The 25629-nt window shown below is 43.0% G+C and overlaps 1 protein-coding gene across 3 annotated transcripts in view; it reads right to left on the minus strand.

The window, feature by feature from the left end:
• ash1l (ash1 (absent, small, or homeotic)-like (Drosophila)) overlaps positions 1 to 25629 on the minus strand; it is a 228447-nt gene that overhangs the window by 119283 nt on the left and 83535 nt on the right. For all 3 annotated transcript variants that reach the window (XM_060820802.1, XM_060820800.1, XM_060820801.1), the window contains one exon: positions 880 to 4996. In XM_060820802.1, the coding sequence (XP_060676785.1) occupies positions 880 to 4996 (4117 nt within the window). The remainder of the gene's footprint in view (positions 1 to 879; positions 4997 to 25629) is intronic.

The raw sequence follows: 25629 nt of genomic DNA on the forward strand, positions 1-25629 counted from the left end.
AATGTCATTCTCACATTTGTTTTATCACCAGATTTCTGACAAAAGAAATTGTACAAGGTCAGCTGCCAGCAGCATATATTTCCAACAAGGAAAGGTCACCTATTATTTGAACAGAACCTTGTAATTTTCAAGTTACTTTAATTAATCCTAAGCATGTTTTTCGTTAAGTACAATTCTAAAAGGAATGGCTAGGCATCAATATTACGCACATGCTCAGCACTTCCTTCGGGAAATTCTCTTCAACAAAATGGTGTATGCAAGTGAGGGTGGTCTCTCTATCAATGCTGAGCAAGCAGAGAAATATATTTGTGTGTGTCACACCACAAAGGCACCATGTGCCAATTTTAGATGCCAGAACAGCATCACATATCAATTGCCAGATTTTACTCAGTCCAGCATGAAATATAAAGGTAACCTTTCAGAGGATGAATGACATGGAATTTAAGTTCACAAAGAAAATCAAACATCGAGGGCAGTACAAGCAGCATAATATTAAATTCCACCAAAGGCTATTTCTTCCCCTCAAGAACTTTCCTGTGGAGTGGCACAGTAGTTGACATTGCTAGGGAGGGGTTTGATTCCAGCCTTGGATAACTGCGTTGCGCTTGCACATTCTCCCCATGTCTGCATAGGTTTCCTCTAGGTGGTCCAGTTTCCTCCCACAGGTTAGGATGGACTGGTCATGTTAATTTGCCCCCAGTGTCCAGGAATGTGCAAGCTAGGTGGATTAGCCATGGGAAATACAGGGTTATAGGAAGAGAGGGGAGGTGGGAGTCTGGATGGGATACTCGTTGGATGGGGAGTGTGGGCTTGATGGGCTGAACGGCCTGCTTCCACACTTTAGGGATTCTATGATTCTATAACTCTATACATTCCTACCTGATGGTGTCTGAGAAGTTCTTTCACTGGAAGGTGGCCTGTCTCTCCTTATTAACCTGTTCGGCACGCCATCCTGAGAGACATTAAGTTCAGGACTATCAGACTGCTTCTTTCGCCCCATGCCATTAGATAGTTTGCTTGGCTTGTAGCTTCCTATTACACTTGTAAACAGATTGGTATGTTCTTCACTGATGTTTGATTCTGAACTGGGCATGTACCGCTCTGAACATGAACCCACTGACCCATCTGTACAGTCTATTTGGAGAGGAGTCTGCAATCCTACAGAAATGGAACCATGCTCTGTTGAGTCCCTTCGGGTCCACTGATCCCCTCTACTTAATAAGCCTTTTGATGAGCTCAAGTGGGAGTACGGCATATGGCACCTGTGTTTGTCTTTGTGTTTATGTCTTTCTGACATGGCTTCCTTCCCGTAGGTATACCGTCGTAACAATGAAGGATTAACCGTTAAGCCATCCACAGATGGCGCAGTCTGTTCAGAGGAACGATGCTCCCGATGCTTGTGTCGATGCTTATGCTTATGTTCATGCATCCAACTGTAAGCCATTTCTGCTGGAATGCTGGCATAAGTGCCCATAGACAGGAGAGAGGTCCGACTGCCAGCCAAGAAGGCCTCTGGTCTCAAGAGTCTGTGTTTCTTTTTATGGTACTTGTTGGGGTTTAGAAGCAAGTGACCAGTATGCATATATGAGGGAGGTGGCATTGTGCTGCTCAGGGAAGGGGGAGGAGGAGGGGGTGGTGGATATAGTGTTGGAGGATAACGAGCAAAATAACCTAACCCCAGAGGGCCTGCTGAAACTGGGGTTGGAGAGTAAGGCATACTGTACGAAGGAAAGAAGCCACCGTTTGCAAGAGGGAAACCCAGGCTGTGGACAAAAGGGACTTCAGCCATCGCGTCTCGCATTTTTGGAGGCCTTCCCCTCTTCTTCTTCAGTTCGGGCTTTCGGACATAGTGCATAGGGTCAAAGGGGAAAGGTGGATGGGTGTAAAAGCTGCCAAAGTTGATTCGGAAGATAGAAGGAAGAATATCTCTTGGGATATAGTGATGACTTCTATGGGTTATTCTTAATTCACTCCAGCTGGTTATTAGTTCCTCCAGTTCAGCTAGAAAATTAGGGTCTTCTTTGCTCCTCAGCTGTAAATACTTCTTTTTCCGTTTCCTTTTCTGCCGCTTAAGTTTGTCATAGCTAAGATAATCATGTGTTCTACGTTTGCATTTGTGTTTATGTTTCTCTTTCAGCCCAGTTAAAACAGCTGCACTCTCAGGAGGTATTACAGAGACATGATCAAAGGAGTACCTCCGTTTCCTTGGTCCACAGAACTTCTCAGCCCTATCTGATGTGCTGTTGTTGTCTGTCCCAATGCCACTGTCACTTGGAATGGTCTCCTCGCTATGCGACTCACTGATGGGTGAAGGGGTGGCCTCCTTCAATGATGTCAGCTCACACAAATGAGACGGGGAGTTTGGCAGCAATGTTGGGGGTGAAAGCTTTCTGCGTCCTTTGGAGACCTTCCGCATTGCGAGTGTCTGCACCACATTGCCTTTACTTCCGTGCAGATTTGGCACTGGGGTTGGTTCAATAAACCCAGCATCACTGCTAACAGGACTCTGACTTCCACTCACCCCTGATGACTGGGAATAAGTTGGTGAAGGCAGGACATCAGGAACATTTGCAACTGCTGACTGAGAGAAGTTTGGAAGGACTTGCCCGAGTGTTGTAGTGGATGTTGGTGATGTCATCTTATTATCAATAGACAATGAGCTACTTAGAAATGGACCATCTAATGAGATTTTGGGCTTTCGGCCCCTTTTCTTGCCTATGTAAATAGTTCCTTTTTTACTAACATTAATTTGTTGGCCCAACTTGGAGCCAAATGTGGCAGTGAGAGTTGAGACGGTATTATTGAGTTTTGATTGCACTTTCCCTTTACTACTAGATCCATTTGCACTCAAAAGGATCTGGTTCAGAAGCTTTTTCCTTTTCAGCGTTTTCATTTTGTTGATCTTTTTGATAAATTTCTTGTCTAAAAGTGTTTTCATCAATTGCCTCTTCCCTTTCTTCATAGATTTGGAATCTGCTTCACTCCCCAGTTCAATGCCATCACCAGAGGTTATTTTCTGCACATGTTCTACTGGCTTATTCTTTACTTCACTCGTGTCAAGCCCTCTGTGCTGTGCAACCTCTGATTCAGTCTCCAGACTATCTGGAACAGTTAACGGCGTGGAGAGGAGCGAGGCAGGCACTACAGCTTTGGCTGTGGACATCAGCTGCTTTTTCGGCCGTCCCCGCCTCCGTTTTTCTGGAAGAGAGTCCTCAAAACTTGGACTGGGTACAATTTCAGTTTCTGGTTGAAGGATAGGAGGTTCTTTCTCCCCAATAAATTCTTTCGTCTTTGACATCACTGAAAATACTTTGGAAGCAGGAATCTTTAAAGTCCTACGTGGAGGCTCTTCAAGTTGTGGCATAGGGTCAGGTTTGGCTCTGCTTCTTTTTGATTTATGAACATTTAAGTTACCACTTAATGACTGGGAGTCTTGAGAACCATTTTTAGAGACTTTATCGTCGTGATGAGCTTGCAGCGATATAAAATGTCTCCCACTCTCAGTTTTCTGGGGTAGTGGTGGTGAAATGCAAGCTTTAGTTAACTTTGGCAGTCGGGGCTTAACGATTTTCGTTTCAGTTAAAACTGGTGAAAATCCTGTGTTTCTGATCATTTGAGCCTGGTCACTATGCACTTTTTGTTCGGTTCTATATGGTGCAGTTTTCAATAGCCCGGATGAGACTATGGATGAAGGCAAACATTCACCAAAAGCAGCAACAGTGCTGCTGCTACTTGTAACCACTTTCATTCGCGGCCTCTTGCCTTTCCTTTTGTTTACAGGTTTAAGCTGGAGAGAATTAGGGACTGGACAGTTTTGGTACGTCCTTTGCAGCTGTTGATGGGCCACTCTCAGCGTGCTTGGCTTGAATGAGGATTTGTTGTTCAGGATGCTTTTGAAGCTAGCCACAGTGCTCCCAGCAGAACTTGAAGAGTCAGTTTTAGGCACTGGAGAAGATCCCAATTCACGATTGCCCCCTGTTAGTTGAGTGAAAGCCTTCATGCTATCCAAGCGCGGTGGCTGCAAACCACTTTCACTCATGCGCTCAACTGTCACAGATTCTGCACTGAAGCTGTGAGCATGCAGCTTGAAACCGAAGTGAAGGGGTAGGTTGCTCGATGCTGGCTGACTTTCAGTTGTTGGTTTGCTGTCTGACTCCGAAACGACCAAGACTGGGTCAGGTTCTAACTGAGGAGGAGGAGGAAACACAGTACTCCTGTTAACTGAAGCTGCAGGCCCTGCTGGTGAAGGTGCAGGTGGGGTCCCTTCCACCCCTGCACCACTGGTGGACCTCCGCCCATAGATGTCCGTGCTAGTTGTCGTTCTATGGTCTGCTGAAGTGCAATTTATTGTAGGTTGCTTATCTAGTTTCGGGATCGTGTGCTCTGCTTTTTCTGAAGGTGGGGGCCTATCATGCCGGGGTGAGATTCCTTCACTACACAACACTGCATCGTGCCCTGGAGACTCTTGCCTCACCAATGCTTTCTCTAGAGTGGATTCCTTATTTGTTTGCATTAAAACAGTCTTGCCACAAGTTTTACTGTGGACAATGTCCTTTGTACATTGTGGAGCCTCCTGCTCAGTTAAGTTCACACTCTTGTAATCTACGTAGTTTGGAGTGCTCAAGTGCTCCTTAACTGAGCTGGCAGCAGCAAGGCTAGCTTTCAGCTGACCTAAGTCTTTGTTCATCACCATCCCGTTGCCAGCTCCTTGCTTCCTAAACTTAGTTCTGGAAGACTTTGATGCAGGACAGGTACTTTTTAGCATTGCTGATTTCTCAACCAAAGATGCTTCGCCATTCATTTGTCCTTGTTCTTTTGTGTCAGCATTTCGCATGTTTCCCATGCTACACACAGCAGCTTTACTACATTCAGAGTGTTCCAAACTCGAAGGAAGGGGGTTTCTCACATCACCACCTGTTTGTAGATAGCGATTTTCCTCCACTGAAGGTTCAACCGTCTTTATTTCTTCACTTTTCTTGTGCAACTTCAGAGAACCCTGTGTACATTGCAGAGAAAAAAAGAAATGGTCACATGAGGCTCTTCACCTGATACAAGCACAGTCAAGTGTTTCTGTTCATTGTTAAAATCTATTCAAAAATTACAATTGTTACCCAATATTCCCAACTAACATCGCCCATTTTGAAAATTCCCTTAATTTCAAAGCTATGCCAGCAAAAATTGCTGAAAAATAAATGATCAAAGGGTTAACTCAAGGCTGTCTGTAAGATGGACGTACATCTTACAGGATAACAACTAAAACATAATAGACCTCAGATGGAACCAAAGCAATACTGGGCAATATATCTTAAGATTTAAATAATTAAAAAATGATCTTAACATTAGAAATGCTTCAAAGGCAACTTTTGTTGACAATACTGATTGAAGATATTAAATGAAACTTTTAAATCTGAATCTTGATTACTGGACTGAGGTGAATATGATTTCCTCCTAACTTGGGTCTTGGATTTTTCTTTGCCATTTTGTACCAAAAAGGAACAAGTAAATAGTGAACAATGAAGCCAGCATTAAGAAAAAAGGATTAATTTGACGTGGAGTGCCATTGTTGGATTGTGATGGACAAAGTCAGAAGTCACATGACACCAGGTTATAATCCAACAGTCGTATTTCAAATCACAAACTTTTGGAGTGCTGCTCCTTTGTCAGGTGAAGATCAATTTGAGAAGATCAAAGCTACAGGCTTTGTCCTTCATGGCGTCCTTTGCCCCCCCCTTTCAAATTGATCAGCCAGTTCATGCCCTCCAGCATTCCATTTGACACTGAGCTGAGCATGTGACCTTACACTCTCTCCATCACAAAGAACCCACAATGGTATGACTTGACTCAACAAAACTGCTAAAGGTTCGCATCCATTTCTGTGTCACCACCAAAGGTATGCCAATGTTCTTCTCGTTGACATTCCTTTTCAAAGCCAGTAAATATTAGCTCATGCTGAACTGCATTGCCTGTTTCCTATTCCACATCATCTCCCACTCATCTATCTGATCTCCACTCCCTCCCTTCTATTTCTCAATGCTTTAGATTCCATCCTCACAAATGCATCAATGGCCTCATAGCTCCCTATCACTGTAACTTTCACTGTGTACAATTTTATTCCAAAATTTGCAGTGCTGTGAATCCAATTTCATTTTCTTTGCAATTCATTATGAGGTGAAGAACATACATAAACCTCCACCAACCACGTGCATTATCAAGGCTGCTCAACAAAAGAACAGTTATGTGCCATAGCACAAAAGACATTATATTCCATACAAAGCCAAAGCATTGCGTAAGAAGAAGAAATATTTGCTGAACAAGCCTGTCATATTGCAAGAATAGTTTAAAGCCCACAACGTCTGCAGCAGCTGGCTGATGAAAAAAAGACAAATGTCTGTGGCAGGTACATCTTCAATTCATACAGCTGAAATGATCTTTCTACACCAGGGGGCATTTGACATGCCTCAGTATTGTTATGTTCAGCAATCAGTTTTCATAGTCAGACTCTTGATTCCAAACCTGAATGGTAGCACAACACTCAAATCCTGCTTCACAACTTTGAAGTGATGTGATCTTAGGCGGTCTTCGCCAACTCACAAAGGAAAAGATTTTCCAAGCTGGTAGATCCACGACTGAATAGTAGATATTTTTAAAGATTTGTCTAGTAGTTGATGGCATAGATAAGAGTCAATGAGTTCCATGCAGAATCATCTGTCTAGTAATTACTATTGCAGAATTTCAACGTGGCCCACAAGTTACCATGCACATAAAAATCTCTCTGCTTGTATACCAAAGAAAAAGAACATTTGTGGAGATAAGCACCTTCCCAGAAAGGGAAATTGTGGAAAAATAAGTCACATCTTACTTTTACTCACATTGAAATAATTTCACATTTCCTCCAAACTTAGAACTCTTATGTTCCTCTAAAACAGCCCCTACTCCCTTTGCCCTTATCCCCTGTTACGCAAATGAGAAGTGGACCACTCAGCCCTTGAGCCTGCTTCCCCCATTTTCCACAAGATCAAGGCTGATTTGATTCTTCTCCATTCCCACCAACCCCAATAACCCTTTGCCCTGAGCTTATCAAGAATCTACATACCTCTGGCCTTCAAAAGTCTCAACTTACAGGATCTTGAGGAGGAGAGTTCCAAAGATTCCCGATTATCTTTGAGATGAAATTTCTCCTTAAATGGGCAACCTCTTTTTTTTTTAAATAATGACCCCTAGATCCAGACAGCTGCGTCTTCAGCTGCCTGGGTCTTAAGTTCATCTGTCACTATCTGTCCACCTCCTTTAAGACTCTCCACAAAGCATACCAAGCTTTATCATATCTTTTATAATATCCTTTCTTTGGCTGGATGTCAATTCTTGGCTGTCTGTCTTTCTGTTCACCATCCTACATTAATAGAAGTCAATGCTCTGCTAAATACCATCAGAACTGTTCCTGTTTGCTCCGATAATATATGTAATCTCCCCCCTCTCCCAGTGCTCAAGGATTTGCATTCCCAATTTTACCTGATACCTACTCAGTCTCATTAGCTGGCCTAAAGAAAAAAAAACTCTCCCAAAAAAAAGTTTAATTTTCCAAGAGATCGAAGCTATAAGTAAAAACTGAGTTCTCATTTTGGACAATAGCTGAAAAGTTTTGTTTTGAAAGTGAAAAGGTGAAACTGAAGACAGGAAAAATGGGATACTGGTAAGATTTAAACTTATGTTTCAAGTGATGTCACGACACATTGGATGAGGTCGTCCTGGGCAGAGCAATGGTTTCAGAGGCAGGAGAAGAGGCTTCTTCAAAACATCAGCGCCAGCAATTAAGATTTCTAGGGTTCGCTTCAATGCGATGGCCACTTATGTTTACATTCTGAATGACAGGCCAGTCACACACTGCAGAAACCATAAACACATCACACGTGATAATATGATTACTGTAAGCCCCATAAAACAAGTACCATAGGTTTTTGCTTGCCCATAGGACCATTCTGAGTCTCATTTTCCTCCTTGCCAAGAACCGACCTCTCTCATTTGTTTCCTCTCCAGCTACACAATGCCCCATTTCTAATTTTCTCATGTCCTCTTATCAACCAGCAAGTACTGAAAGGGAGAGGATAGTATGCTCAATTGTGCCAAACAAATGCAACAATCAAGGAATACATTGGGACTGGTGATTTTCAACAAAACTGCGAATGCTTTAAAACTCAAAAGACAAAATGACGATCATTTTTGGATGAAGCAGAAGAGCAAAATAAAATGCAAAAGGAATAAAAAAAGCAATAATAAGTAGTAAAATATTGTAGTTTGGAGATCAGAAAAAATTAAGTGCTGGAGAAACTCAGGTTTGGCAACATCTGTGGAGAGAAAAACAGAGTTAATGTTTCAAATCTAATATGATTCTTCAGAAATTTGCAAAAGGCATCTGGCATGTGACGCAAGAGGTCTGCTACCAAATTTAGATCCATGCGATTAAATATACAAAAGACAGTGTGGGTTCAAAATTGGCTAAGTGACCAAAAGCAGAGTGTAGTGGTCAACTACTCTTCACCTGGCTAGTGGAACATAAAGCGATTCTCAGGAGTTGAGATTAGGGCTATTACCTGCATCATGATACGTAGTGGTTTCATGATTTGAACTTCAAAATGCAAGACTTCATTTTATAGTTTTCAAAAAATAAATGAAGTAAACAATATGGAAGCCAGTAAGAGGAGGACATAAGCTGATGAAATGAATAAACGTCAAATTAATGTGGATAAGTGTACAGTCATATTTCAATAGAATGAACCAAGAGAGCCAACATAAATGAACTGGAGCGTTTACAAAGACCGCACAGGGATAAAGTAACTTCTTTGTGGGGGTGTGGGTCGCAGAATAAGTTGAGAAAGTGTGTTTTTTTTTAAAAAGTCTCCTGGGGTTTGTTAATAGAGCAATATATAGAGTACAATAGTAAGTTGTTGTGACCCTTTATAAATCCTCGCTTTCTTCAGAATAGGGCACAAGATGTTCAAGGATATTACAGGATAAAGGAGGCTAGACTTCAGAATTATCTTTGCAAAGATTGTGTTTCTGACAAAGGTCAGTGACAGAGGGTCAACACAATCATGTTGATAGGCAGGGAAAGATAGCCTGCACAAAGAGAGCTATTTACATGATAGCAAACACTTGGTCAAGGGTAGGGCAATAAGGTAACTGAAGGAGTTGGAAGTTGGCAGAATGTTATTTGTTTAGGGTTCAGTAGAAGAGATACAGAAAAACATAATAAATAGGAGGAGTAGACTATTTAGCCCTTTGAGCCTGCTCAGTCATTCAGGGCTGATCTTTGTGTGGCCTCAGCTCTCCTTACCTGCCCTCTCACCATAACCCTTAATTCCCTTACGGTTCAAAAAATCTTAGCTTTAAAAACATTTACTGAGAAAGCCTCAACTACTTCACTGGGCAGGGAATTCCATAGGTTCACAACCGTCTGGGTGAAGCAGCTCCTTCTTAATTCGGTCCTAAATCTGCTTCCCCTCATTTTGAGGCTATGCCCTCTTCCCCTAGTTTCACCCGCCAGTGGAAACATCCTTCCCTACTTCTATCTTACAGAAACGTAAAATTTTGAAGGGAGTAGTTAAGACGCCCCCTCATTATAAATTCCAATCAATATAATCCCAGTCTACTCAGTCTCTCCTCAGAAGTCAAACCCCTCGACTTCAGAATCAACCTAGTGAACCTTCTCTGCACCCCCTCTAGTACCAGTACATCTTTTCTCAAGTAAGGAAACCAAAACTGCACACAGTTCTCTAGCTGCAGCCTCACCAGCACTCTGTACAGTTGAAACATAACCTCCCTGCTTTTAAACTCAATCCCTTTAGCAATGAAGGACAAAATTCCACTTGTGTTCCTAGTTACCTGCAGACCAACCTTCTACGGTTCATGCACAAGGACAGCTAGGTCCCTCTGCATAACATGCTGCAACTTTTTACCATTCAAGTAACAGTCCTTTTTACTGTTATTCCTACCAAAATGGATGACTTCACATTTATTAACATGGTACTCCATCCGCCAGACCTTTGCCTACTCACAAACTATATTCCTCTGCAAAGTTTTACAGTCCTCTGTATATGGATATAGGTTTGTTCGCCGAGTTGGAAGGTTCACTTTCAGACATTTCATCACCAGACGAGGTAACATCATCAGTGAGCCTCTGGATGAAGCACTGGTGGCATGGCCCACTTTCCATTTGTGTTTTGGTGATGTCATTTCCTGTTCTTTTTTCTCAGGGGGTCATAAACAGGTTCCAAGTCAATCTGTTGGTTGATAAGAGTCCCAGTTGGAACACCACACTTCTATCAATTCTCGTGCGTGTCTCTGTTTGACTTGTCCTAGGATAAATGTGTTGTCCCAGTCAAAATGGTGTCCTTCCTCATCTGTAAGTAAGGATACTAGTGAGAGTGGGTCATGCCTTTTGGTGGCTAGTTGATGCTTATGTATCTTGGCAGCTAGTCTTCTGCCTGTTTGTCCAATGTAGTATTTGTTACAGTTCTTGCAAGGTATTTTGTAAATGACATTTTGTGTGATGAACTTGAAAGACCCTATACATACAAGTTCATTAACTGCTGTTTCAGTGTGTTGAGGAGTTTGTGGGCTGCCACAATGCTAAGAGGTCTGAGTAGTCTGGCAGTTATTTCTGAGATATCTTTGATGTAGGGGAGAGAGGCTAAGGTTTCTTGATGTGTTTTCTCTGCTTGTTGGGGTTTGTTGCTGAGAAATCAGCAGACTGTGTTCATTGGGTACCCATCCTTTTTGAATATAGGTGATTTTCTTCAGCTCGGTGTACTTGCTCTGTCTACAATGTGGTGGCTCATTGAAATAATGTTCGAATGCAGCTTCGTTTGTGGGTGTTGGGATGATTGCTTCTCTAACTCTACCACTTGTCTTAATGTCATCTGTAAACTTTGACACACTACATGTGGTTCTCAACTCCAAATCATCGATGCAAACTTTGAGTAATTGTGGCCCCAACACTGATCCCTGAGGCATTCTACAAGTTACTGATTTGCTTCCTGTCCAACAATCCTCTATCCATGCTAACAATTTACACCATGTATGCAGCAGCCTCTTGTGCAACACCTTGTCGAAGGCCTTTTGGAAATCTAAATAACACATCTACTAGGTTCCCGTTGTCCACAGTGTTCGTACTCAGAACTAATGTTTTGGAATTCTAAGCATGACCTGCCCTTTATAAACCCATGCTGCGTCTGCCCAACAGGACAATTTCTGTCTAGATGTCTTGCTACTTGCTCCTTGAGAATTCACTCAAGCATCATTCCCACTACAGAAAAGCAGCTCATTGGTCTCTATTTCCCCACCTATTGTCTACCACCCTTTTTAAACATTGTGTCACCATTGCTGCTTCCCAATCTACTGGAACTCTCCCACAGTCCAGCGACTTTCGGAAAATTACACACGCACTTGCTATTTCTCCCACCATCTCTTTTAGTACCGTAGGATGCATTCCATCAGAGCCAGGAGACTTGTCTATCCTTTGTTCCATTAGCTTGCCCAATACTACCCCTTCCGTGATAATGATTGTTTCCAGGCCCTTGCACACCTTCATCTCTTTATCAATTACAGGCACGCTATTTATGTCTTCCACTGTGAAGACTAACACAAAATGCCTCGGCCATTTCATCATCTCCTATGACTAAATGCCCCTCCTCATCCTCCAAAGGACCAATGTTTGCTTTAGTCACTCTCTTTTTTTTTATATATTTTTTTAGAAACTTTTTCTACCTGTCTTTATATTCTGTGTTAGTTTCTTGCTCAGGTTCTATCTTAAATTACTTATAGCTCTTTGTGGCTCTGTTGACCTTGAAAGATTTCCCAATCTTCTAGTTTCTCACTGATCTTGGCCACTTTGTATGCCTTCGCTTTCAATTTGATAGCCTGCCCTATTTCCTTAGACACCCATGGCAGATTACCCCTTTTCTTACAGTCCTTCCTTTCCACTAGAATATACTTTTGCTGAACACTTGGAAAAATTGCTTTGAAAATCCTCAACTGTGCCACAATAAAGTCTTTGCTTCCAGTCTACTTTCGCCAAGTCCTCCATCCTACTATAGTCTCCCTTGTTTCAACACAGGACCCTGGTATTGGATTTTATCTTCACACTCTCCTTCTGTATTCTAAATTTGACCATACTGTAATCGCTCCTTCCAAGAGTATCCCTAGCTATGAAGTCATGAATTATTCCTGTCTCATTATACAGGACCAGATCAAGGATAGCTTGCTTCCTCGTTGGTTCCATTACATACTGTTCAAGAAAACGATTGCAGATACACTCAATGAACTCCTCAAAGCTACCCTGACAGAGTTGGTTGACCAATCAAGTCGCAGATTAAAATCCCCCATGATAATTGCTGTACCATTTTTATGGGCATTGGTTACTACTTGGCTGATTGCCCACCCTAATGTGATGTTATTATTTGGTGGCTTTAGACTACATCTGGGTGATGGAAATGACAAAGGAGGGGACAAGGAGAATGAGAAAATATTCTTGGTTATTGAATGGGGGATTCATACCCACCTCCCTCTCAAGGTGACCCTAAGGCCACAGGAATACTCAAGGCACAGTCTTGCTCTAGATCAGGGCTGCCCAAACATTTTTCAACTTCGAGGACTGAAAGCTGCTGACACCCCTCAGTGAGAACAGAGAGAGTGGGAAGACAATTGTTATACTTTGTCAGAGCTCCAAGAACAGCCATAGCTGACTCATGGCTCAGGAGCCGAAGATTTCAGCTCACCTCCCCACCTGGAGCTGGAACCCTGCTTTGGGAAGTCCCACTCCAGATGAACAAACAGATTAGAACTGAACCAGTAATAAATTCCTGTGGACAGTAACTCTGTCTCTCCCCCAAACGTGTGAAACCGGAACACAGTCTTTCCAGCATTTTTACAGGTGTATAGTGCTGTACTTGTAACAATGCCTATCTTTTGGATTCACAGGTGAGTAATCATAAATTATCTAACCACACAGAACAACGAGTAAGTCCTTTTTCCATTCAGCATATTGATTTCAGTTGAAGTTAGACCGGGATCCAAAGACTAGCATCGGGTTGACATCGAAGCCTAATGCTATCTCTGCATCTCAGCAAAAGCCAAGGCAGGAGTTCAAACTTAAAACTGACAGAATCACAGGACAGAGGATCAGCATTTAAAAACATCACATTTGCCAGATACATTTACAACTATAGGTTCATTAACTGAAAATATATTGCAGTGACCACAGCAAATAGCTTGTTTTAAGAGGTTGCCCAAGGTGTTCATATACATGGAGAATGCACTGTCAATGGATTATCCTGGGTCTAGTATCTGTACATATTTCAATTCATGACGATGTAGACAACTTCATACTGGCAATCACAAACTGTATCCAGGCAGCCATCAAGATAAACCCAGCAAGATCATTTTTAGTTTGAATCACTGTAATACAAACAGGCCATTACTAGAAATTAGGAAGTATAATTTTTCTAAATTTATGAAAAGCTGACTATCCTTGCACAAAACTTCAAAATGATTCAATGCCACAAAACTAAATATTATTAAAATCCTGATCTCTGTTGTTTTAGCATCATGCCCTATTGTCAAACTGCCATCTCTTGACAAATGGAGCACAGCCATTTAGCCATTGTACTTCACCAATAGCTACCATTCATGCTACTCTGCATTAATTGGTCCTAGAACTGGTCCTGTGATTGAACAGTAGCCCACTGTCTTTCATGACTGACCCATACAGGCCATGAAAACCACAGACCTGAGCTGGGTTCACTTTCAACTCAGGATACACTTTATAATGGTCCTCACAAGGGGCAAAACATTGATTGTTAATCTCTGACATTCCACATAGAAAGTGGGCAAAAGAACAATTAGATGCTGATTGGTAATCCTCAAATTGTTAAATAACCTGACAGTACTCTCACACATGGTCAGGCAGCACCCGAGGAGCAGGAGAATCAATGTTTTGGGCATAAGCCCTTCATCAGGAATAGGTTTGTGGACCGGAGGGAGAGCTGAGTGATAAATGGGATTGGGGGGCAGCTGAGAATGCGATAGGTAGATGAAGGTGAGGGAGATGATAATAGGTCAGAGAGGAGGATGGAGCGGATATATGGGAAAGGTGACAGGTGACATGCATCCATCCACCATGACAAAGGCCTCCAAGCCCTCTGTTTCTTCCTCTCACGCTGTCCCAACCAGTCCCCTTCCAGTGACATCCTTATCCAGCTGGCTGAACTAGTCCTCACCCTTAACTTCTCCTTCCAATCCTCTCACTTCCGCCAAACCAAAAGGAGTAGCCATGGGCACCCACATGAGACCCAGCCTCTGTCAGGTATGCAGAACAGTTCACCTGCTGCGGCATCACCCCCCCCCCCCCCAACTGTTGCTCTGCTACATCCATGGCTGTATTGGCACTACCTCATGTTCCCATGAGGTTGAACAGTTTATCAACTTCAGTAACTCCTTTCACTCCAACTTCGAATTCAGCTAGATCATCTCGGACACTTCCCTCCCCTTCCTGGACCCCTCCATTTCCAACCCTGGAGACCGACTAACCACAGACATCTACTATAAGGCCAATAACTCCTATACTTCCTCCCACCCTACCTCCTGTAAAAACGCCATCCCTTATTCCGAATTCCTCCACCTTCATTCCCAAGATAACCAATTCCACCTGAGAAAATCCCAAACAGCCTCCTCCTTTTTCCAAGATCACAATCTCCCTTCCCATGTGGTCAATGTCCTCCGGCACATCTCCTCCACTTCTCCCACCTCCCCCCTTGAACCCCACCCCTCCCAACCCAACAAGGACACAACTTCCCTGATCCTCACCTTCCACCGCACCAACCTCTGTATACATTGCATCACCCTCCATCCCCTATAAACAGATCCCACCATATGTTTTTCTTTCCCCATCCGCTGATTCAGAGAGACAATTCCCTCAGTGACTCCCTCATCAGATCCACGCCTCCCACCAGCCCTCACCCCACTCCTGGTACTTTCCCGTCATTACAGAAAGTGCAAAACCTGCTCCCACACTTTCCCCCTCACCTCCATCCAAGGCCCCAAAGGATCCTTCCGCATCCGACAAATTTACTTGTACGTCCACCAATGTCATCTACCAGATCCATTGCACCCGATGTGGCCTTCTCTGCATTGGGGAGACAGGAAGCCAACTTGCAGATCGTTTCAAAGAACATCCTGGGATACCCGCACCAACCCCACCACTCCACGGCTGAACACTTCAATTCCCCCTCCAAGGACATGCAGGTGCTGGGCCTCCTCCATCAGCAAAAGCTTACCACCTGACACCTTAAGGAAGAACGCCTCATATGCTGCCTTGGGAATCTTCAACCACTCCGGATCAATGTGGATTTCACCAGTTTCCTAATTTACCTTCCCCTCCACATTATTCCAGTCCCGAGTGTCCAATTCGGCATTGCCCTCCTGACCTGTCCATCACCTTTCCCATCTATCTGCTCCATCCCCTTCTCCCACACCTTCATCCACCTACCACATTGTCAGCTACCTTCCCCCCCCAATCATTTATCTCTCAGCACCCCCCAGCCCACTAGCCTATTCCTGATGAAGGGCTCATGCCCAAAATGTCAATTCTCCTGCTTCTCGGATGCTGCCTGACCTGCTGTGCTTTTCCAGCATCACACACTCTACTTTAATCTCCAGCACCTGCAATCCTCCCTTTCTCAGAGAACTCTCACAGATGTTAGAGGCCACTCAGCTGAGGTAGCTGGATGTGGGCCTGCAATCTGTAGAGCAGTATTGCTGCAAGAGATAGCACCCTGAGGAACAAACAGGCCAAACAAAATCAAATTCTGTTGCAGTACAGTGCTCCAAATTTTCCACTGCCACTCACTCAGGGACCAAAATCAAGACATGTTGCTAACTCTATTGAGGATGACCTCCTATTTATTTCCAGATTTCTGAAGCTGTCTGAATTCTGTCAATGCTGACCATCAGATAAAACCTTTGGGAAGGTGTATTCAGGAATATTACTGCAGTTCTCAAATATAAATTGAAGACAACTAAAATGAGACACGTGGCACACAATAATAAAATCCCAGTATTAAGCCATTTTTGCTGTTCAATAATCAACTGACCTTTGCAATTAATTAAAACCATATTACGGTCAAGCAATAAGTAAATCTGAGAGAGACAGTTGGAAAAACAAAGTGAAGACATTAGAATATCAAATGACCCTGCCTGGAGAGGAGGATGGCACCCTGGGGTCTTGGAGCATATAGATAGATGACAAGACTACCAGCAAAAAGGTTTACTAAACTGAGATTACCAGCTGTATCAATACATCTAGCTTTATTAACTTGTACCAGGCATCTAAGATATAACATTAAAATATTACAATTCTGTCAAAGGAAGAGGAAGAAGTGACTGTGGAACCAAACACCATTGTCTGATCAGGAATATTTTTGAGGAATCGAGTGAACCATGTCAGGAAAGAAAACTAGAATAAAGCAGTGTTATAAAGATTTGTTAAGATCCAACTTAGTGATTTTATTTTTCTTTGAAGACGACATTAGGTTCAGATGTTCTGTTCTGATGAAAGGCCATCAACCTGAAATGTCAACACATTTCTCTCCCCAGATGCTGTCTGACCTGATGAGTACTTTCAGCATTTTCTCTGAACTAGAATTCTCACAACAATAGACCACACAGAGAGAGCATTAAACATTAGAATCTGATGCTTCACTTCTGAGACTTGGAATTAATTGATCAGTCTCCATTTATTTCATTTGATAGACAAGAGGCCCAGCTCAATCTCCAAAAGACTTGCCGAAAATCACTTGAGCAACTGGGACTTAGCCACTGATCCATAATTTTGAAGGATCCAATCTGCATTATTTTGCATTAGTTGGCTCGGTGGCTCAGTGGTTAGCACTGCTGTCTCTCAGCGCCAGGGAACCGGATTCAATTCCCACCTCTGGCCAATTGTGTGCAAACTCCACACACATTCTCCCAGTGTGTGTGTAGGTTTCCTCTGGGAGCTCCAGTTTCCTCCCACAGATCAAAGATGTGCAGGCCAGGTGAATGGACCATGCTAAATTGCCTGTAGTGTTAAGTGCATTAGTCAGGGGTAAAATGTAGGGGAATGGGTTTGGGTGGGATGCTCTTTGGAGGGTTGGTGTGGACTTGTTGGGCTGAAGGGCCTATTTTCACACTATAGGGAATCTAATCTGAACTTGTTGTGAGTACATAGTCATTAAAATAACTACATGAAGGAAGCTGGCAATGCTTTTCAGTACAGTCACAACTCTGGCATCTACCGAACAATGTGGAAAATTGCTCACGTCTATCCTATCGAGAAAAAGGACAAATCCAACCCAGCCAATTACCACTTATCAGTCTATTCTCGATCATCAGTAAAGTAATGGAAGGTGTTGAAGCTGCTATCGAGCAGCTTAGCAATAACCTGCTCATGGAGGCACAGTCTGGGTTCCATTTCGGCATTTCAACTCCTGACCTCATCAAAGCCTAGGTTCAAACATGGACTGAAGAGCTGAATTACAGTGGTGAGGTGAGCAGAGCAGCTGCTGACATCAAGGTCGCATTCAACACTAAGGCATCAAGAAGCCCAAGCAAAATTGGAATTGATGCAGATCGGGGGCAAACTCTCAACTGGTTGGAGTCATACCTGACATATGGAAAGATGGTTGGGTTGTTGGAGACCAGGACATCTCTGGAGTTCTACAGGGTATTATCCTACGCCCAACCATCAGCTCTTTCATCAATGCCGTCCCTCTATCAAGAGCTCAGAAATGGAAACGTTTGCCAATGATTGCACAACATTCGGCACCATTTGTGTCTCCTCAAAGTGAAGCAGTCCATGTTCAAATGCAACAAGATCTGGACAATATTCATATTTGGGCTGACAAGTGGCAAGCAACATTTGTGCCACACAGATGCCAGGCAATGACTATCTTCAAAACGAGACAATCCAACCACTGCTATTTGACACATTGTGGTGTTATCATCACTAAATCCCTATCATCGTTGGGATTATGACTGACCAGAAACTCAACTGGACTCACCACTTGGATACAGAACTGGTTCGAAGGTGGTGGGGGACAGATGGAGGTAGTGGAGGGTTGCTTTTCAGATTAGAGGCCTGTGACCAGTGGAGTGCCACAAGGATTGGCGATGGGTCCACTACTTTTTGTCATTTATATAAATGGTTTGGATGTGAGGATAACAGGTACAGTTAGTAAGCTTGCAGATGACATCAAAATCGAAGGTGTAATAGAGAGTGAAAGAAGTTACATCAGAGTAAAATGGGATCTTGACCAGATGGGCTAATGGGTTGAGGAGTGGCAGATAGAGTTTTAGATAAATGAGAGGTGCTGCATTTTCGAAAAGCAAATCTTAGCAGGACTCATACACTTAATGGTAAAGTCCTAGATAGTGTTGCTGAACAAAGAGACTTGGAGTGCAGGTGCATAGCTCCCTGAAAGTACAGTTGCAGGTAGATAGGATTGTGAAGGCAGTGTTTGGTATGCTTTCCTTTGTCAGTCAGAGTACTGAGTCCAGGAGTTGGGAGGTCATGTTGCGGCTGTACAGGATATTGGTTAGGCCACTGTTGGAATATTGGGGGGAATTCTGGTCTCCTTCTGATCGGAAGGATGTTGTGAAACTTGAATGGGTACAGAAATGATTTACAAGGATGTTGCCAGGGTTGGAGGATTTGAGCTATAGGGAGAAGTTGAATAGGCTGGGGCTGTTTTCCCTGGAGCATCAGAGGCTGAGGGGTGACCTTATAGAGGTTTATATAATCATGCGAGGCATGGATAGGATAAATAGACAAGGTCTTTTCCCTGGGGAGGGGGAGTCCACAACTAGAGGGCATAGGTTTAGGGTGAGAGAGGAAAGATTTAAAAGGGCCTAAGGGGCAATGTTTTCACGCAGAAGGTGGCGTGCGTTTGGAATAAGCTGCCAGGTGAAGGCTGGTACAATTACAACATTTAGAAGACATCTTGATGGGTATATGAATAGGAAGGGTTTAGAGGGATATGGAGCAATTGCAGGCAAATGGGACTAGATTTAGGTTAGGATATCTGGCCAGCATGAACAAGTTGGACTGAAGGGTCTATTTCTGTGCTATACACCTCTCTAGCTTAAACCTAGTAGCTACAAGAGCAGATCAGAGGCTGGGAATCCTGCAGCGAGTAACTCACCTCCCAATTCTCCAAAGTCTGGCCACCATCTAAGACAAGTCAGGAGTGTGACAGAATACTATAACTTGCCTGGATAGGTGCAGCTTCAACAACATTTAAGAAGCTCAACACCAAACAAGACAAAGCATTCCACTTGATTGGTATGGCATCCACCACCTACACTCAGTAGCAGCAGGACGCACGGCAGAAATTCAAAGACCCTTAGACAGCAACTTCTGAACCCACAACCATTTCTGTCTGGAAGGACAAGGACAACAGGTACATGGGAACACAATCTGAAAGTTCCCCTCCAAGCCACTCACCATCCTAACTTGGAAATAGATCGCCATTCCTACACTATCACTGGGTCAAAATTCTGGAACTCCCTCCCAAAGGGCAAACCTACAACACATAACTACAGCAGTTCAAGTCGTCAACTCATCACACGTTCTTAATGGCAACTAGAGACAGGTAATACTGACCAGCCAGTGGCACTCACATCCCATGAATGAATAAAGAAAAAGTGATGGAATGATTCGGACAGAGGATTAACTGCGACTCTTTGAACTGAACAGTCAAAAGTAGAGTTGGTCGCGACTCACCGGTTCGCAACCAGTCATAGTCATAGAGGTGTACAGCACGGAAATGGACCATTTGGTCCAACCTGTCCAATCCAACCAAATATCCTAAGCTAATCTTGTCTCATTTGCCAGCATTTGATCCATTCCCTCTAAACCTTTCCTATTCACGTACCCATCCAGGTGCCGTCTAAATGCTGCAATTGTACAGCCTCCACTACTTCCTTTAGCAATTCATCTTATACATGTTTCACTCTCTGGGTGAAAAAGTTCCCCCTTCAGTCCATTTTAAATCTTTCCCCTCTCACCCTAAACCTATGCCCTCTAGTTCTGGACTCCCCCACCCCAGACAGAGGACCGTGCCTATTTATCCTATCAATGCCCCTCATGATTTTATAAACCTCTCCAAGGTCACCCCTTGGCCTCCGACACTCGAGAAAACAGCCCCAATCTATTCAGCCTCTCCCAATAGCTCAAAACCCCCAAACCTGGCAACATTTTTGAAATCTTTTCTGTACATTTGCAAGTTTCACACCATCCTTCCTACAGCAGAGAGACCAGAATCGCATGCAGTATGCCAATAGTGACCTCACCAATGCCCTGTACACACAGCCAGAACATGACCTCCCAACTCTTATACTTAATGGACTGACCAGTGTACCAAATGTCTTCTTCATCGTTTAAAGGCAATTTTTAGTTGTGGAAAGAATGAAACGGTAAGGGTGACATAATTAAAATGCTGGAGTTAAAAATGGCTCAAATGCCTCAAATAATGATAGTATAATGGATTGCAAATGGGGTCAGAGTTAGGAAGGTGAATATTGTAAAAACAATAAATGGTCTTCATTTAGTAGCCTGGAAGTCTGATGAGAACTGCGCTCACTTCATTAGAAATTTACATGATTCAAAAATCAACAGAATGATTAATTTTTGGCTTAAAAATCCAATCAAAATTTATTTGTCATCTCAACTAACATAGCTGCTTTTGAGTGTTATTTCAGAATGGAGCCTTAATTGGAGGATTTCTTTTACCACAAGGTCCTTGGAGGTTGGTGCAAGCCCTGACTTCAGCAGACAAAAAGGTGAGGGAGTCTGCTCAAAGCTGAAAAGCAGCTTTAAGCCCAGAAGCAAACGAGCTCAGGAAATGCAGATATTTCTGATACAGAGGTACTATGCAAGTGTAAAAAGTGAGGTCTGCAGATGCTGGAGATCAGAGCTGAAAATGTGTTGCTGGTTAAAGCACAACAGGTCAGGCAGCATCTAAGGAACAGGAAATTCGACGTTTCGGGCCTGATTCCTGATGAAGGGCTCTGGCCCGAAACGTCGAATTTCCTGTTCCTTGGATGCTGCCTAACCTGCTGTGCTTTAACCAGCAACACATTTTCAGTACTATGCAAGTGTACAATGGAGCTGGAACGGAGATGTCCATCACCACAAGAATGTAGGAGAGGAATTAGAGAATTTTTAAGTCATAAGAAAGAGTCCCCATGAAATTTTCCAGATTAGAACAGCTGGGACTTGAAGAAAAAATAGAAAAGAAGTTTGGAAGCTTGTCTCATAGATTTGGTTTGGTACCAGGACAAGCAAACAAAACTCCAGGAGCCTGAAAAGGTTTTTCCTATCATTAACAGGATGTGATTGTCACTGCTTGGGCTAGCATGCATCACCCATCCTGAACTGCCTTGTGGGCTGCTAAGATTCAACCACATTGCTGTGGATCTGGAGTCACGTGAAGGCCACACCAAGTAAGGACAGTAGATTTCCTTCCTTAAAGTGAACCAGATGGGCTTTTAGAATAATCAGCAGTGGTTACATGCTCACTACTGGCTAGTTTTATTATTCGATTTTTACAAAATGGAATTCACATTTCATCAATCTGCCATTGTGATCTGATTCCATGTCCACAGAACATTAAACTGAGGTTCTGGGATTGTCTGTCCAGTGATAATACCAAAACCCCAGAATTTTGGGAGGAGGGCGCCATCATTTTAAAAAAAAAGGGGGAATTTGAGTTGAGGATTTTAATTAAGAGTATGCACGATTGAACAAAGAGCTTGAGAAGTAGGAGCAAGAGAAGGTCACCTGGCCTTTGTGCCTACCCTACCATTCAACATCATGGCTGATCTGTCTGAGGCCTCAACTCTTCGGTGTCCGCTCAGCACAGCACAGCCAGCAACTCCCTAATATTGCAAAAAAGTTTCTAACCCCATTTATGATCTAGCCTCCACAACTGAGGCGGAGGATTCCAGACATTTACTACTCTAAGAGAAGATTTTACACAGCTCTGTTTTAAACAAGTGTCCCCAACTTCTGTAACTATGTCCCCTAGTTTGAGATTCCTGCATCCTCTCAACACCTACACTGTCAAGGTGCCCAAAAATCCCATTTGTTTCAATTCACTCACTTCTTATTGTGTTTTACATGCTTCTCAAAGTATAAATATGTCTAGGATAGTGTTAGTTTGCTAGGTAGAAAAATTTATTCTAAACTATGAAATCTTGTCGTGTAATCTCTTTTAGTGTATCACAATATTCAAATTTCCCTTCTCCCGACTGAAATTGCAATATGATAAATATACAGAAGGTAGCAGAGAAACTGCTGATGAACATATTACAAACTGGCATCAAACACAGAACAGTTGTTGCCATTGGTAATAAACAAGCTGCATTTCAATGCTGGAGTTAATTAATGACAATTTACAGCAGTTGTTTGCTATTGTTGTTGCCTCATTTGTTTCCAAGCCTCCAAGTTGGGTCTAGACAACGGACTACAAACGATTCCATAACACATTTTTCAGAAACTGGTGGCAGCTTCATTGAAGCCCCAATTGTTAAAGCCATAGCCCGAAGAGGGTCCCAGGCTAACATCCCTGAACTATGACTATGAAAATTCATCTTAAATTGGAGTGGTGTGTCACAGACAGGATTCTTTGGTGGTGGGGAGTCTTCGTTCTTCATGGTCAAATAGTCCAGCAATATCCATTGTATCTGGGCAAAAAGTTTTCAGAATGGCATTGCATATGCTCACAGAGCCCCATAAAGGATCATAAAGTAGAACATCACAGCACAGATAGCAGCCTTTCTGTCTTCATGTCTTGCTGGGTTTCTGAATAAGCAATGTACTCAGTGACACTCTTCCACTTCCACCTTAGCACACCCTTTTCAGGTAACCTTAAACACCTTTACAACTGAAGAGCAAAATGAAAACTTCAAACAGGGCAGCACATGGCTAACACTGCTGCCTCACCCAGGATCTAGGTTCAATGCCATCCTTGAGTGAGCGTGTGGAACCTTTGTGTTCTCCCAGTTTCTGCAGGAACACCATTCAAGTGCTTCGATTTCCTCTCGGTCCAAAAGATGTACCAGTTAGATGGATTGGCTATGCTAAATTGCCCATAGTTTCCAAGGATGAGGGGGCTAGATGGACTAGGCATCATAATTGCAGGGTTACAGATACAGGGTGGGGGTGGGGTGGGGATGCTTTTGGAAGGGTCACTGTGGAATCAATAGGCCAAGTGGCTTGCTTCCACACTGTAGGGATTCTATGATGCAACACAACACAAATCAGACCACCCTTTTTGAAGGTCAAGGAGATAGCCACATGGCTACATGGGAAGGGAGCATGGATGTCAAAATTCTAATCCATGCGTTTGTCACCTCCAGACTTTTCTTCTGATGCTCCCTCTCCTGTCCTCCCAATGCTCGTCCTGTGTAAAATTTACTATGTCCATATTCATCCCTCCTGCAGATTGAGGCACACAATAGCCCCTGAAAGCCTCAAGTTCAATAAATCATCTTTATTTAAATATCTTCATGGTCTTGTCCTTAACCCTAACCATCTCCAACTTCCTCCTGTCTCAAAACCTTCTGAAAATGCCAGGCTCGTCAAATTCTGGCCATCTTTGGATCTACCATTCTCTTTGCTCTGTTGTTTGCTGCCTGGTTCCTGCTAGCCAACTATAAACTCTGCCATTCCATGTCCTTCAAGACCTTCGACGAAAAACACCAATGACCAAGTTCTACATATGATCTACATGCACCTTAAAAACAAGTCAGAATCATTAGAAAATGGTGATACCAAAACTTTAAGTTGAACATGGAAAAAACGATGTTGTACTTGAGCTGGATTTCATTTGGATCCCAGTTCTAATGCCTCAGTCATGACAACAACAGGGTTCAAATTTTCCCAAGTCTTACGTGGCAAATATCCCTTCCTGTTTTTACTTGCGCTAAGAGTGGAACCCTCAGCAGTGCATTGATAGATAAACCTGGAATATCTGAAGGTTTGACAATAATGAAGAGAAATACAAATTATGACTGTACAAGGCTGGTGTGTTTTGCTTTTTCAACCCACACACAGGACATCAGATGTCAGATCAGGCTGAAAAAACATCCTATAAGGTTCTAGCTTTCCAACACCTGCTACAAACATTATTATTCCTGTCAGTGCAACAATATTTCACCGAGCACATTCACAATGAATCAGTGGCTCCTTGCATCCTGACTCATGCTCAAGATCCATTCGTAGAAAATTCAGATACATTGTCAAGTAAAACAGAACACAATTGTGTCGGAAAAAACACTTACCAAATATTAAAAACAAAAAGGACTCCTCACAAATTCATTCTCTTTCCAGAGCCTCAGACACTCAGCATTAAAATGTTGCATGATGTACTATTAATCCCAGACCAGCACTCCATTTCTCCAGAAAGTTCATCACAGTAAATAAGTGAGCAGAAAAGAGAGATTTGGTGATAAAACAAATTATTAGTCACTTCAATTATGTCTTAGTGAAGATTAATCCCTCACTCAACATCATTGACAGATTTCAAAAGTACTTCAGTAGTTGAAGAAAATGTCTTTGGAGTCAGGGAAAGTGTTGTGGACACGGAAATTCATTCTCTTATGCGACCAGCCAAGTTCAAGTCAGGTCTTCCAAGGGCAGAACAGAGAAACATGCAAGCAGCTGCCATCTCTGAACAATTGGCCTTCAGGTTACATCTTTGGAATACTAACAATAGCTGCGGGAGTAGGCCATTCAGCCCTTCGAGCCTGCACCACCATTCAATATGATCATATCCTCTAATTAGTGCCCTCTTCCTGCCTTATCTCCATAACCCTTGATTCCACTATCTTTGAGAGCTCTATCCAACTCTTTCTTAAATGAATCCAGAGCCTGGGCCTCCACTGCCCTCTGGGGCAGAGCATTCCACACAGCCACCACTCTCTGGGTGAAGAGGTTTCTCCTCATCTCTGTCCTAAATGGTTCTCCTGTAACAGCCAATCATGACAACCTTACAGTTTGGATAACTCAAGAGCCAAGCAAAGCAGAGCCAGCCAGCGCACATCAATCAAATTAAGTAGTAACTGGCAAACTTTACACTCAAAATGCTAACAGAAGAAAAACAGCAAAATTAAGAGTTTATTATAAAGGTTGAATGGCTTCCGCAAGGTATTACTGCAATGTATCACTGATACAAGGTAGTTTCCAATCAGCTTCAAGAGCTTCCTTTACAAGTATGCGAGTCAGCTCACTGAGCTGGAAGGCTTATTTTCAGACGTTTCGTCACCATGACAAGGTAACATTATCAGTGAGCGCCAGTGTGTCCCGCCTCTCTATTTATAGGTCTTGGTTTTCATAAGGTGGGTGATGTCATTTCTGGTTGTTTTTTCTGGGGGAAGGTAGATGGAATCTAAATCAATGTGTTTATTACAGGTCTTAAAGATTAGAATGGAAGGAATAGTTTTCAGTTTATGAAATTAGTACTTGGGTAGAAAGGAGTTGATCCAGTGAAACACAGGCATGGATGTGGAGGTGCCAGTACTGGACTGAGGACAAAG

Source organism: Hemiscyllium ocellatum, chromosome 50 (assembly GCF_020745735.1).
Source record: "Hemiscyllium ocellatum isolate sHemOce1 chromosome 50, sHemOce1.pat.X.cur, whole genome shotgun sequence".
Taxonomy (NCBI): domain Eukaryota; kingdom Metazoa; phylum Chordata; class Chondrichthyes; order Orectolobiformes; family Hemiscylliidae; genus Hemiscyllium; species Hemiscyllium ocellatum.